General features: G+C 48.1%; 1 protein-coding gene across 1 annotated transcript; it reads left to right on the top strand.

Moving 5' to 3' along the window:
• The first annotated feature begins 353 nt into the window (after positions 1-353).
• On the top strand, positions 354-8,002 carry LOC127686775 (nuclear transcription factor Y subunit alpha-like). The gene is made up of 2 exons (XM_052184812.1): positions 354-514; positions 7,137-8,002. The coding sequence occupies exon 2, from the start codon at positions 7,161-7,163 to the stop codon at positions 7,857-7,859; it is 699 nt and encodes a 232-aa protein (XP_052040772.1). The 5' UTR covers positions 354-514; positions 7,137-7,160; the 3' UTR covers positions 7,860-8,002.
• The last annotated feature ends 6,773 nt before the right edge of the window (positions 8,003-14,775 follow it).

The following is a 14,775-nucleotide window of genomic DNA, read 5'->3' as shown; positions in this document are numbered from 1 at the left end:
AGACACAGAGAGAGGGGGGGGGGGGAATGCCCAGCCCCAGCATGTTCAAAGCTGAGAATACAGAAGACTACCATCTTTTGTGCCACACCCAATGGGCTGATCTCTCTCCAAAGCCCACCTCAGGCCATCCAAATAGCGCCGTCGTGAGGACAGTGGTCAATGTGATCATTAAATTCTGGGCACTGAGGTGGGGGCTGAAGAATTCCTATACAGCCACAGTGGGGTTCGGGTCCTGAGAAGTCTGTCGTGGCGGAGCGAACCCAAGAGCTGGCTGTGCACATTGCAGAGCATTGCGCACTGACCTGGTGCCGTCCGTGGTGCGCGCTCACCACGCCCTGTGCTGAGCTGTGGGATGCGGCTGTGCAGAGGGCAGTCAGGCGCTTGCTCTCCTGCAGGCGCATTCTAGCGGCGCAGGCTACACTGGGTCAGAATGTTGTTGGCAGCAGAAAAGGCAAGGGGTCAGGGCAGTTGGAAAGCGACAAGTGACACTTGAACGGTGACTCACAACTGAGAGGTAGGTGCCTGGGGCGGGGTCCTGGGCATGGGAGCACTTTTGGGGAACAGCAAGGGAAGGGACTCGTGTGGCTCGGGCAGGGAAGGGAGAAGCAGAAGGCATGGGCAGAGAGCCGCGGGCCTTCCGGGCTCTCACCAAGACTTGTCTGCGGGGTATGAGAGAAGTGGGAGCGGCCAGCTCTGGGGAGCGCGCGCGCTCGCGCGGCTCTAAAAGAGAAACCAAAGCTTGCAGCCTCACTGATTCCACAGGCACCAGTGCAACATCTCTGAGCAGAGATCAAGGAGGGAGGGGAGGGGAGGCGAGGAGAGGGGAGGGGAGGCGAGAGGAGGGGAGGGGAGGGGAGGGGAGGGATCAAGTCTCCGCTTCAGCTGCTCAGGACTGGGCTCTCGGCTCAGCATCTGACTCAGGCTAAAGGGTCACACTTGCTGCAGAGCTGGGGGAAGAGTCTGGGGGTACTAAAGGAGACGGTGGGGAAAAGCCCGGCTCCAGGGACGCCTGGCAGTGGTGGGAAAGCACAGTCTCGGAGGTGAGCGGGAGTGGAGGGTGCGAGCAGCCAGCACGCTCTGATCACGACTGAATCCGCCGGGATTTCGTGGCAGACTGACGGTGGGGTACAAAGCAGAGTTTTTCAGGGAGGCTCCAAGGTTAAAGGAAAGTTTTGGGAAGAGTAAGAGGCTCTGAGAAGAAGAGAACAACTGTGGAAAGCGGGGCTAGTAAGCACACCCATTGTGGAACAACAAACAAAGAGACGCAGCCGCCAAGGCAGCATGGGACGAACCAGCAGACAGAATAGGGATCTAGGACAGGAGCCTTGCAGAGAGAGCTCAGGGCTTGAGAGAGAGAGAGAGACAGAGACAGAGACAGAGACAGAGAGACAGACAGAGACAGACAGAGACAGACAGAGACAGAGAGACAGAGAGAGACAGAGACAGAGACAGAGAGACAGAGAGAGACAGACAGAGACAGAGAGAGAGACAGACACAGACAGAGACAGAGAGAGACAGAGACAGAGAGACAGAGACAGAGAGAGACAGACAGAGACAGAGAGAGAGGGGGCATGCCTGTTTCTGGAAGTATAAACTTTGTAGTGACTGCATTTATTACATAAAGCCAGCTAGGCATCAAAAACTTGCTGTTATTATAGAAATCCCGCAAAATCCCTGTGGAAATTTTGATAATATTTTTACACCTTATTTGTTTGCGAAATGAATTTTACAAATTCCCTCCTGTTTAGCTTTTATGAGATTACAGTTCCTGTTATTTAGACTGTGCTATATAGAATAAATGAGCTTTAAAAGGGAACTCTAAGCACCTATCTGCAGCGAAGTGTTTGGGATGGATGACAATGCCCCTGGAGCGACAGATCTCAGCCACATGGTTTGGCTAACAGGAAATGACCATGATTAAGGCGACTTGGGCTGAAAACATATCAACAATAATAGCAGTGTAAGTTATAAATGCACTTTCTGCTTGCTCCCACAATTTGTCCTAAAAACCCCTTTAAGAAAATCATTTACAAACTGCCTCTATTACTCGGTCAGTAAACAGGGAAGCAAAGGCTGGCCCACAGTCGCACAGCTCCGTCTCTTCCCTCTGTCCGTTTACCGTGCTGGGAAAGTCTTACAGGCAGCAAGCCCCAGACCCACGGCCAGGCAGGGCTCTTGGCGGGTCAGAAGGAAATCGTCCACTAGCAGCTCCGTCTGGGCATGGATGGGACACTTCTGTCGTCCCGGCACTTAAGACACGGAGGCAAGATGATCAGGCATCCCAGACCAGTCGGAGATATGCAGGAATATCTCGTTTCAAAACCAGAAACGGGTCTCTGAGACGGCTGCCGGCAGGTGGCTGCAGGCCGGTGGCACTCGCTGCTGAGCCTGGGCCCACATGGTAGAAGGACAGAATCAAGTCCTATGCGTTGTCCTCCGTCGGGAGCACAGCACGGAAGTCTTTGCACTCACAGATCCCCAGAGCATCCAGGAATGCCAAGCACGCAGGAGACTTTCCCATGGGAAAGATGAAACCTGTTCTTCAGGGCAGAAAGCTGAGAATTGAAAGTGATCAGCAGGCTGGTGCACCTCTTTACCTGTTGGGCCAGGCCACAGCGAGCTCCCACAGCCAGGGCTGGAGGGGGCAAGCAATCTAAAAGACCCTTACAGCCCAGGCTCCCCAAGATCCCACAACCAGGACTACAATACCTAATAATCTAAATGACCCTTACAGTGAGAGGCTCCACCCAGTTCTCCATCCAGGACCAGAGGTGGCTAATGGCCCGGACAGCCTCGATGCTGTCTGTATGACTGAGTCCTGGCCACTGCGTATCTCAAGAACCTATCTTCTAGGAAGAAATACCACAGACTCTGAATGAGTAATTATGACTACTTATGTGCACCATGGATTCTATTATACCAGGAGATGTTTTCCCCCCAAATTATACTGGGCTTAAATATGTTGGGAATAAACCATCCAATAGCAGACTCGGTTAACAAAGCTGAACTGAATTTCATTCTCTTCTCTTCCCACTTGCTTCTCTGCCTGACCCCTGCAGAGACCCCCTCGGTCATCTGACGGCCACAAACATGCGGTAGGACACATGTGACACATACATGGGAATGGGGGAGGGTAAATAAATGCTAATTTAAAACTTTAAAAAATTAATACACCAGCCTGGTCTACAGATCAAGTTCAGGAGAGCCAGGGCTATGTAGAGAAACTCTGTCTCAAATCAAACCAAACCAAACCAAAAAAATACAACAGAAACAAGAAATGTCAAAGCAAAAACAAGAAGCAAGTTTAAGCTAGAAATGACTGAGGCTGAAGGCACACACAGGGCCTGCTGGGTGAGTAGGGGTAGCGCAGTCTTTGCAGAGTAAACAGAAGGCCCTGGGTTTGTTCCCAGCACTAGAGCAAAATAAAGAGAAAAAAAAAGAGCTGTGGCTCTGGAGAAGGCTTGCACACCTGCCTCGCGCGCGTCTGTGGCGGGCACGTGCTGGGGAGCAGGCACCGTAGTCTTCCCTTCCTTTCTGCACTTGAACACAGCCCACAATGAAGGGTTTTCCAGGAATAAAGGTTTCAAAAAGAAGCTGAGGGCCAGGCAGTGGTGGCGCACGCCTTTAATCCCAGCACTTGGGAGGCAGAGGCAGAGGCAGGCGGATTTCTGAGTTCGAGGCCAACCTGGTCTACAGAGTGAGTTCCAGGACAGCCAGGGCTACACAGAGAAACCCTGTCTTGAAAAACAAATGAAGAAGAAGAAGAAGAAGAAGAAGAAGAAGAAGAAGAAGAAGAAGAAGAAGAAGAAGAAGAAGAAGAAGAAGAAGAAGAAGAAGAAGCTGAAACTGTGCCTCTGTCAGTCACAGGGTTGGTCATCAGGCACACATCCTTGTCCTCAGAAACGGACATCTCTGCTGCTGCTGCTGCTGTTGCATTTCTGTTGCCCCAGCAATGGTCAGCTCCAAATGGTCACTGTCAGGACAAAACGCAGGGGCCTTCTGGCCATGCTTCCCAACCTGAGCAGAAAGAACTGGTGATTTACTGAAGACGGAGCCTGCAAACATAGATTCCTGTTTGTTTGTTTGTTTGTTTGTTTGTTTGTTTGACTCTCCTCTTCTAGGTTCAGAAGCAGTCTGTAGGTGCAGACCCTGACATGTGTGTCACTGTGTAGACATGCAAGCAACATTTGTGGATCGCATGGAAGAGTATGGCAAGATTTTAACATATCTGGGGATTTTGACAGAGAGACAGATACCAAGAGGTTAACTGGTGTGTTCAAGGCAAGGACGCAGCTTCAGCCGGGAGTGCCCCTGGCCTCCTGGCCTTGTCTGCCCGGCCATTGCCTGGTTCGTGTGCTCCGGAGGCTCCTGAAGGGAACGAGATGCTGGCCTTGCAGCACTTGCAGCCCCATGCTGCGCTGGGGCCAGGCTGCGTGGGAGACACTGCTTCTTTGTGCTGCCCTCCTTGGCACAAGATGAAATCAGGTGGTCCCCCTTCTTCCTGCTCTGCTTCGCCAAATCCATCTGAACACATTTCCTGTGCCCAGAGCCAGCTCACCAATTATCTGCTCCAATTAAGGACACTGAGCATACCATTAATTCAGCCGTTCCAGTGCTCGACCACAGCGAAAGGCAAGACTGATGATTCCGGCCTGCGGGTCTTCCAAGGGCCCTGGGCATGCTCCCCCTGCCTTCTCTGTAGCCCTCAGGACTACAAGCACCATAAAGGCCTGCGCTCGCCCTACCTAACCCTACCTAACCCCTTGAGCAGCTATGACCGTGAACTGAAAAGCACAGACAGTGCAGCCTGCCCATGTGCTCTGACCTGTATGTGCTTCTCTAGGGAGATCAAATGAGGGCGGAGGGTGGGGTGGGGAGTGGGGTGGGGGGGAGTGAGGGGGTGGGGGGTAGGGAGGTGGTGGCCATTTCTAATCCAGCGAAATGCCTCTCATGCTCACTACCTGTAAGACAGGATAAAGGATTTGACCACTTGCCCTGATTGGGCACTCCAAAGAGAGATTAACATACGTGTGTTTTATGGGAGCCAGTTAACACTGCCAATGTAGACATCACTTTGTGGGTGGGGAATAAATCCTAATTAAGATTCAAAAACAAAATCTAAGATTTCTTTGGTTTATATTAAAGTCAAATTCCCAGAAAATTAGACGTCTGTTATCATACAAAAATTATTGTGCTTATGCATATATAAAATGCTAATATGGCATATTCATAAATATATATCACATATGTGTGTTAGATTCAAAGTACAGATAATTACAAACATTTTGCTGTCACTGTTGTCTTTAAACCTACATGAACATAAACAGGATATCCTATATTTACTGAATGCAGGATACTTATTTCATTCATTGTGACAAAAATTATATAACCTTCCTCCTTCACAAAAATGTCCAAAACACCCTTAATGTTGTCCTTCGGGGAACAATTGCTTAGGCAAGGTAAGGGCTTGCTTTTCTCACAAGAAAATCAACCTAAGAATGGAGGTCTTCATCTGGCTTATCCAAGCCTCTCACCACTTCTCTTTCAACACTCCTAGACTCAAAGTCCACCTTCAAGTTCGTAACTACAGAATGGCGGCTAAGCTCCAGCTGCTGTGTTTGTAATGTAGATTGGAAGAAGGAAAGAGAAGGAAGGGAAAGAGGAGGGTGTGGGAAGGAAGGAGGAGGCTTGGAATTCTCACCTAAGAACTCTCTCTATATCCCATTGGCAGTCCCTATGCTCAAGGCCAACCTGGAGATGTGGTGTTCCACTTGGGTATTACTGTCTTTAATATATTGGGTTCTGCAGCAAACAAGATACTGGGTGGGTAGCTGGTCCCTCTGTGGTAGCAAGGGGATACTGGGTGGGTGGATGGTCTCCCTATGGTAGTGAGAGGATACTGGGTGGGTGGGTGATCCCCCTATGGTAGTGAGGGGATACTGGATGGGTGGCTGGTCCCTCTGTGGCAGTGAGGGGATGCTACCTACCCTCCTATTGTCAGTCCCCATGCTGCCCAACCTGGAGATGTGGTGTTCCACTTGGGTATTACTGTCTTTAATATATTGGTTTCTGCAGCAAACAAGATACTGGTCCCTCTGTTGTGGTAGTGAGGAGATGCTGGGTGGGCAGTTGGTCCCTCTGTGCCATGAATGAATGCAAGGAAACTCGTGTAGCTGTGGTTACCTACCTAGGTAGTCATTCATTTAGTTCTTTACCTATCCATCCATTTGCCTATCCACCCACTCACCCACCTACCAACCTACCTACCTACCAACCAACCAACCAACCTACCTACCTACCTACCAACTTACCTACCTACTAACCTACCAACCAACCAACCAACCTACCTATCTACTAACCTATCTACCTACCAACCTACCTACCTATTAACCTACCTACCAACCAACCAACTAACCTACCTACCTATTAGCCTACCAACCTACCTACCAACCTACCTACCTACCTACTAACCTACCAACCAACCAACCAACCTACCTACCTACCTACCAACTTACCTACCTACTAACCTACCAACCAACCAACCAACCAACCTACCTACCAACCTATCTACCTATCAACCTACCAGCCTACCTACCAACCTAGCTACCAACCTAGCTACCAACCTACCTACCTACCTACCATCCTACATGAATCTTTTTAAGGTTTTTATTTTCTAGAATCTATATGGCTAATTCAAACCAATCATAGAATCTGTGTATTTCTGACCTGCTTATGAGTTTCAGTGTTCAACCACATTAGGACAAATTTAATGACCCTAGATGAGACAGGGGGCAAAGTTAAAGGAAACACTCTCTGAGCTCCACATGACTGTCACCTTCATCCATCTGTGCGCTGGCAGATCACAGAGAAACCTGCCTACACCTTTTAATGAACTGGGGGTTTACTCAGGTCTCAATTTCCTAGGTGTGAAACAGGCGGTGTACTAGCCTAACTCTGAGGTCTCTGACAGGCTGGTGCTTCATGGTGCTTTCTGAGATAGTTCCTCCCACTGCATGGCCGGGGCTGGCCTCACACTCTTGCCTGCCCTCACCAAGGGCTAGAACTGACTGCCGGAGCCACGACTCTTTGCCAGGCTTCTGACAATTTTAAGATGTTGCTTATCTGTCTTTTATTAGGTCTCTCTGGACAGAACACCATGAATGAAATCACTTAACCAGCTGACTCATTCACGCATACAGGTCTGTGCTGTGCCATGCACTGTTACAGAAAACAGGATAGGCCCTGTTCTGGAGGGCTCCACCCCCAGCGGCACCCACCGGTCAGTTTATGATCTGAACAAAAACCACAGAGGAGTTCTCTTAAAGAGATCATCACCATACTATGAAAACGCTAATCAGAAGGAAATAAAGTTAAATGACAAGGGCCCTCAAAAGAACAGCAACAACAGCAGCAGCAACAACAGCAGCGGCAGCAACAACAGCAGCAGCAGCAGCAACAGCAGCAACAGCAGCAGCAACAACAGCAGCAACAGCAGCAGCAGCAACAACAGCAACAACAGCAGCAACAGCAGCAGCAACAACAACAACAGCAGCAGCCACAATAGCAACAACAGCAGCAACAGCAGCAGCAGCAACAGCAGCAGCAGCAACAGCAACAACAACAGCAGCAGCAACAACAGCAGCAACAGCAGCAGCAGCAACAACAGCAGCAACAGCAACAACAACAGCAGCAGCAACAACAGCAGCAACAACAGCAGCAGCAGCAACAGCAGCAGCAGCAACAACAACAGCAGCAGCAGTAACAACAGTAGCAACAGCAGCAGCAGCAACAACATGAGAGCCCAGTCTCAAGGGAAGCCTCACCCTTGGAAGTTCCAAACCCTAACCAAAGCCATCTGAATAAGGTGTTTCTGGGACTCCAGTGTGAAAACAAGATGAGTAGTTCACTCTGGGCCTGTCGAGTCCTGTGCTAAATTCAGCAGCAGAGAAGGGAGGAGGGGCAATTTTGTAGAACTTTTGTTGGGGGGAGAGAGAGAGAGAGAGAGAGAGAGAGAGAGAGAGAGAAGAACAAGAAGAAGAAGAAGGAGGAGGAGGAGGAGGAGGAGGAGGGAGGGAGGGAGGGAGCTTTTTGTGGGCTTCAAGCCACATGCCTAGGCAGCAATTTTGTGCAAGTGAGGAAAAAAAGTACCTCCCCTGGGGGACAAACTGCTCAGGGCACCTCAGGAAGCAATGCATTGGAGATGCACCCCTCTGTCTCCACACTGCCCTAACCATAGAATTTCTCACTAAGGGTGTGCAGGCTGATTTCAGAGACATTCCCTTCTGTGACACGGACAGCCAGCTATGCAGACCAATCAAGGAACCATGAGGAAACACCAAGGAGATCCTATCTGGTTTATACAGCCACTCTTGTTTAAAAGGGTGTGTGTGTGTGTGTGTGTGTGTGTGTGTGTGTGTGTGTAGGTATGTGTGTGTGTGAGAGAGAGACAGAGAGACAGAGAGACAGACAGAAACACAGAGAGGGAGAGAGAGACAGAGAGACAGAGAGAGGGGGGAGGGAGGGAGAGATTTCTGCTGCCACCAACCATTTTGGATGGAGGAGGGAATTTCCCATGTGTCTTCGAGGACCTCTCAGGCTTTTGTGCTGAGGTTCCCAGCAGTCCAGCATCAGCCTGCACAAGGGTTGACCGCTTTAGCATCCTCATCCACTGAAGGCTGGCTCTTGTTGCCTAGTGACTGCTGCGTGGCTCCCTGCTGTCACTCACCTTGTCTCCAGTTATCCTCTCCTCTCATACAGGAAGTTATGATTGGACAAAGGTGACATCATAGCAGAAGGAACTGCATTGCTTTGTCAAGGCAGCACCAATAAGATGACCCAAGGGCTGGTGGCAGTGTGTTCAGATTCCTTTGTTTTAGTGTTTTTCACACTGAGCTAACAAATTAAATGGACATTCTCCTCTGTGTCTTGGAGTATTGCAGTTTTGTGTTAGTATTGCAGGTGTTACTGATAGATTTTTGCCCATAAAAATATTCCTTAGCATCGTGCAGATTCTCTTTACACCCATTTAATCAATGCTGGTAGCGCAGCCAAGACCTTCCCTGCCAAGGTCTCGGCCAGCATTGGGGAAGCTGCAGAGCACAGGCAGCAAATGACTGCCCGCGGCTCGTTACCACAGCCCCGGGAGACACCTGAAGTCTCCTGAAGCATCCATATTAAGGGTGGCTTCAGAGTACAGCTCAGGGCACACACAGGAGGCGTCCAAGAGGACGCCAAGGAAAAACAGTGATTAAAGACAAAAGCTGAGCTACTTTAAAACCGAGCAGTTGGACACATCACACACCGATTAGTTAATACACACAGCTTTGATTACATCTGCATCTGACATGGCACATGTCGGTGCTGCTCTGGGAACCGCGCCTTGTACTCCTCATTCTATCCTGCAATGGACACCATGTGCACTAAATGCAGGTGTATTTCAGCTACCGAAGATGCCCTCTGTGCAATTGCAGGGTTTCTTGCAACCTCACTGTGCTTGGCAGCTGAATTAAATCCTTGGTTAAATGCTCTCTTATCTTGGTAAACATTTAGTATACAGCATCGTCACTGCTGGTATAATTGGATAATTGCTTCCAATTAATGCTCTATTTCAGAAGCTCCAATTCCATAGGAAGTTTGTTGAGCTGTAACAAAGGCAGACCCCCATGAGGAACTAAAGAGAACAATTCTGTCTTGTAAGTGAGAGTGGGAGGGGGGAGAGAGAGATGGGGGAAACATATTCTATACAGCCCTGACAATAACATCCACAAATAATGAAGGGCATGTGTCAGCTGAAACCTGACAGGACGCTCTGCTCTAGCCAAAGAGGTCTGTAAGTAGCTGAATATCGTTATTCCTTGTTTGAATAATCAGCTTCTTCTTAATGGGAATTAAAGCTAGTCATGCATTTCCTGAGGACATTCATCTAAAAAGAGGGGAAGAGCATTTACACAGAAACCAGGTCACAGAAATGCACTTACACTTTGAATTATGAAGCATTTTCCGAAAAAAATCATAAAATTTCCTTTAAAAATTATATTGGAGGGGGTTATGCTGCATTCCTTTTATCTCAGTGCTCTGAAGGCAGAAGCAGGAGAATCTCTGTGAGTTAGAGGCCAGCCTGGTCTACAGAATTGGTTCCAAGACAGCTACAGCTGCACAGAAAAATTATGTCTTGAAAAACCAAACCAAACCAAACCAAACCAAACCAAACCAAACCAAACCAAACCAAACAAGCCAAACACCCCAAACCAACCAACCAACCAACCAACAAAAATACCAGCCAAACAACCAAACAACACCCTCTACCCTTCAAAAAATAATTCAGATTGGGAGTTGGAGAGATGTCTCAGTGGTTAACACCACTTACTGCTCTGTCTGCGGCCCCTGGTTCAGTTCCCAGCACTTACATAGTTCCTAGCTCACAAAACACCCAGTAACTTGTTCCAAGGGATCCAACCAACGCCCTCTTCTGACCTGCAGTGAGCACCCACATGCACATCTGTGTACAGAAGCATATACATACATACATACATACATGCATGCATTCATACATACATACATACATACATACATACATACATACATAACAAGTCTTAAAAAAAAATAAAGACAGGGACTGGAAAATGGCACAGAGGTTAAGAACACCTGCTCTCTCCCAGAAGACGAGGGTTCAGGTCCCAGGACCAGGGGAAGTGGCTCACAGGCATCCTTACCTCCATTCCGAGGCACCTGACCCTCTCTGGATCTCCACGCACCAGGCATGCTTGTGGTGCACTGTGGGAAAACTGATAATATAGGCTGAAGTGCATCATGACTGGGTAGCCTCTGAGCTTGGTGAAATATAAGAGACTCCCTTCTGGTTAGCGGGGCTTCTCTTTCTCTGACCTATTTGTCTTAGTCAGGGTTTCTATTCCTGCACAAACATCATGACCAAGAAGCAAGTTGGGGAGGAAAGGGTTTATTGAGCTTACACTTCACGTTGAAGTTCATCACTAAAGGAACTCAAGCAGGCCAGGAATCAGGAGGTGATGCAGAGGCCATCGAGGGATGTTTCTTATTGTACTGGCTGGTTTTGAGTGTCAACTTGACACAGGCTGGAGTTACCACAGAGAAAGGAGTTTCATTTGGGGCAGTGCCTCCATGAGATCCAACTGTGAGGCATTTTCTCAATTAGTGATCAGGGGGGAGGGCCCCTTGTGGGTGGTACCACCCCTGGGCTGGTATTCTTGGGTTCTATAAGAGAGCAGGCTGAGCAAGTCAGGGGAAGCAAGCCAGTAAGAAACATCCCTCCATGGCCTCTGCATCAGCTCCTGCTTCCTGACCTGCTTGAGTTCCAGTCCTGACTTCCTTTAGTGATGAACTGCAATGTGGAAGTGTAAGCTGAATAAACCCTTTCCTCCCCAACTTGCTTTTTGGTCATGATGTTTGTGCAGGAATAGAAACCCTGACTAAGACACTTGTCCAAGGATTCGAAGCCCCTACAGTTGCTTCTACCTGAGGAATGTCATGTAGCCTCAACTACTTTATAAGATCAATTTCCTTTCTCCTGACAAAACCTGTTCATCCAGCACCTGAGGTTCCTCAGTTGCTTCCCTATGCTGAAGAGACATTCCAGGTACCCTAAGCTCCCTGCCAATGACCTGTGCCAATCCTGGATGTCCTTATTCTTGGTTCCCCCAAAACATTAGAGGCCTTCAGTCATCCTAAGTAAAGTGGATCTGCCTGCTGACAAGCGATCCCAGTGTGGTACTCACAGAGCTTCCAGACCTGTCCCTGCACCTCACTGTCTCTGCTCCCTCTGCCTTTGAGGACTGGACTGGCAGACCACCCACAAGGATGAGGAGACCCACAGCGTACATCCACACAAAACACTCTTACACATAAAAATCTTTAAAAAGAGGGAAGATGGGCTGGAGAGACGGCTCAGCAGTTGAGTGTGTACTTCCACAGGATATGAGTTCTGTTCTTCATGACAACTGTTCTGTTCACATGACAGCTCACCACTGTCTGTGATTTGAAGCCCTTTTCTGGCTTCCTTGGGCAATGCATTCACATGGTGCATAGATATACATGCATGCAAAACACCCATCCATAGAAAATAAAAATAAACAAATCTTAGAAAACTGAGAACGGGGACAAAGCAGCACCCCAGAAGTCTTCCTTCCGTGTGCTTTGGTCTCCACCCTCCTGGGCCCCTCAGACCCGGGCCCTAGACAGTTGCCTTTCTGGTGTCTGTCATGTTAGAAAGGATTTGTGTTAGATTTGTGTCTTTAAACATTCCACATGTGGAGGCTGGAGAGAAGGCTCAGTGGTTAAGAGCACTGACAGCTCTTCCAAAGATCCTGAGTTCAAATCCTAGTAACCATATGGTGGCTTTCAACCATCCGTAATGATATCTGATGCCCTCTTGTGGTGTGTCTGAAGATAGCAACAGTGTACTCACATATAATAAAGAACTCTAAAGAGAGAGGGAGAGGGGGCGGGGAGAGAGAACGGCTCCACATAGCCTCACAGGCAGCAGGGGCTTAGCCTCCCTTTCTCTCTACCCCCCCATCCCTTTTTCCTTCTTTCATATTGGGACTTGAACCAGGGCCATGCTGAGCCAGCACTCTAGCCCTGAGTTCTATGTCTTTATTTTGAGACAGTCTCACTGTTTCCCAGGCTGCCGTGAACTCACTCTGAAATGTGGGTAGCTCTTGCATGTGCCTCTCAAGCTAGGCTTACAGGGCCGGTTCACCAAGCCTAGTTGATTATTTTTCATGCCTAGATTCTGGCTTTGGGAAGGCAGAGCAGACGTGGAGTCCATGTGTTTGGTGTATCAATAGTCAGTGCCAAGAATGTGGCCACGACTGCTGAAGCGTCTAGACAGCCTGTTTGAAGCGGTGCTGGTCAGACTTGTGCACTGGGAGGATGTTCGCTCCCAGCCCCATTCCTTGGCCCAGCAAAGGCTTGGGAAGGAAGTGACGGAACATAGCTTTCAGTCAGGAAACCCACTCTGCTTCCACCGCCCACACGATTCCATGGGATGCTTGCCTCTCATCCTCACTGGTGAGTTTATCCAGTTGTTTGTACCAGATGGACTCATGGACACTTGTTTATACTCCTTCCATCCCCCAGTCACTGATCTTACCATCTTTTCATAGCTGTGCTTTTCCCAGAATGTCATATTATTGGAACACAGCAATAATCCTTCCAGATTGGTTTCTTGTACTTAGTAGGATATATTTATTTTTCCACCATGTCTTTCCAAGGCTTACTTACTATTTTATTTAAAAAGACCCAAACTTAAATTATGGTAGAATATATGTAAAATTTTCTAATTTGTTCAGTTTGTTTTGTTTTTGAGACAGGATTTCTCTGTATAGCCGTGGCTGTCCTGGAACTCACTCTGTAGACCAGGCTAGTCTTAAACTCAGAAATCTACCTGCTTCTGCCTCCCTAGTGCTAGGATTAAAGGCAGGCGCCACTACTGCCCAGCTAATTTGTCTTTTAAAAAAGCATGATTCAGTAGTGTTAGGAACATTCCGTGTTGTGCAACCAATCTCCAAAACTGTTCCCATTTTGCAAAACTCAAGCTGAGCATATGAAACAACTCTGCCCTTTTACTCTCTCCAAGTTCCTAGCAACTATGTTTCCGTCTCTGTATCCTCTACAGGTACAGCATATAGGTGGAATTACTCAGTATTTTATGCTGTAGCTTGCTTATTCAACGTGGCACAACTTCACATTGTCCCCAGTCATGTCACATGTCCTAGCTTTTAAGGAAGAATGTTTTGCTGCATGTTTCCTCTTTTCCGTCTTTACTCATCTGCTGGTAAAATAGTGGACAATGTGGCTCTGTTTATTAGTGTCATTATCAGTGTTGCCAGTGTTTTAGGGCAGAAACCCTGGTTTTGGAAGTCTCAACAGATGACTCGTACCCACTTGTAAGAGTACATCGGACATGAGTAGTTATTAAATGCATGATTTGGTCAGATTAGGAAAAGCAGGGAAGGGGTTTAGTGACAGCCTCCCAAGTCTGCCTTCAAGTTGCCAACATTAACAGACTTTACAGAAGGAGAGGTGAAGGGAGCCGGAGCAGGCACTCCCGCTGGAGCGTGTGATTTTGCCCAGCACAGTGGTCAGACTCATCTCGGTCTGCTTCTGCAAGGGGATTGATCAAGGCAGGATGAGCACCTTTCACTCGCTAAACATCTTTTGAGTACGTGCCGCTGGGCTCAAGCTTGATCACGTTATTTTTGAATTTCTAGAGTAATGTTCATATTGCTTTTCAAAGTGGCCATGACCATTTGGAATTACTCAAGACCACCAGTTCCCCTACATCTTAACACAAATGCTAATAATCTCAATCCCTCTCACTCGCACACATGTGCACACATGCTAAAAGTAATAAAACTTCAGCCTAGAGTAATGGCAATACCTCTGTAAACCAACATGCACGAAGATTTTGAGTTCGATAGTAGCTAGGTCTACATAGTAGGACCCTGACACACACACACACACACACACACACACACACACACACACACACACCAAACAAATAAGCTAAGGATTCACCATCTGCTCATCTGGGAAAAGCATTTGCCACAAAAAATCGACGCCTGAGTTCAAGCCCCTAAAGCCACAATGAAATGACAAAACCAACTCCCCAAAGTTGTCCTAATTTACACACACACACACACACACACACACACACACACGCACGCACACACACGCACATACATTCATACATACACAAACTACTTAGAGATCAAAATATAACATTAAATATATATA

The sequence above is a fragment of the Apodemus sylvaticus genome, chromosome 6, assembly GCF_947179515.1.
Source record: "Apodemus sylvaticus chromosome 6, mApoSyl1.1, whole genome shotgun sequence".
Taxonomy (NCBI): domain Eukaryota; kingdom Metazoa; phylum Chordata; class Mammalia; order Rodentia; family Muridae; genus Apodemus; species Apodemus sylvaticus.
This window is presented reverse-complemented; position numbering and strand designations above follow the sequence as displayed.

Excerpts from the sequence above, each read along its gene's own strand:
- LOC127686775 (XM_052184812.1), top strand. The coding sequence starts at position 7,161 with ATGAAATCACTTAACCAGCTGACTCATTCACGCATACAGGTCTGTGCT.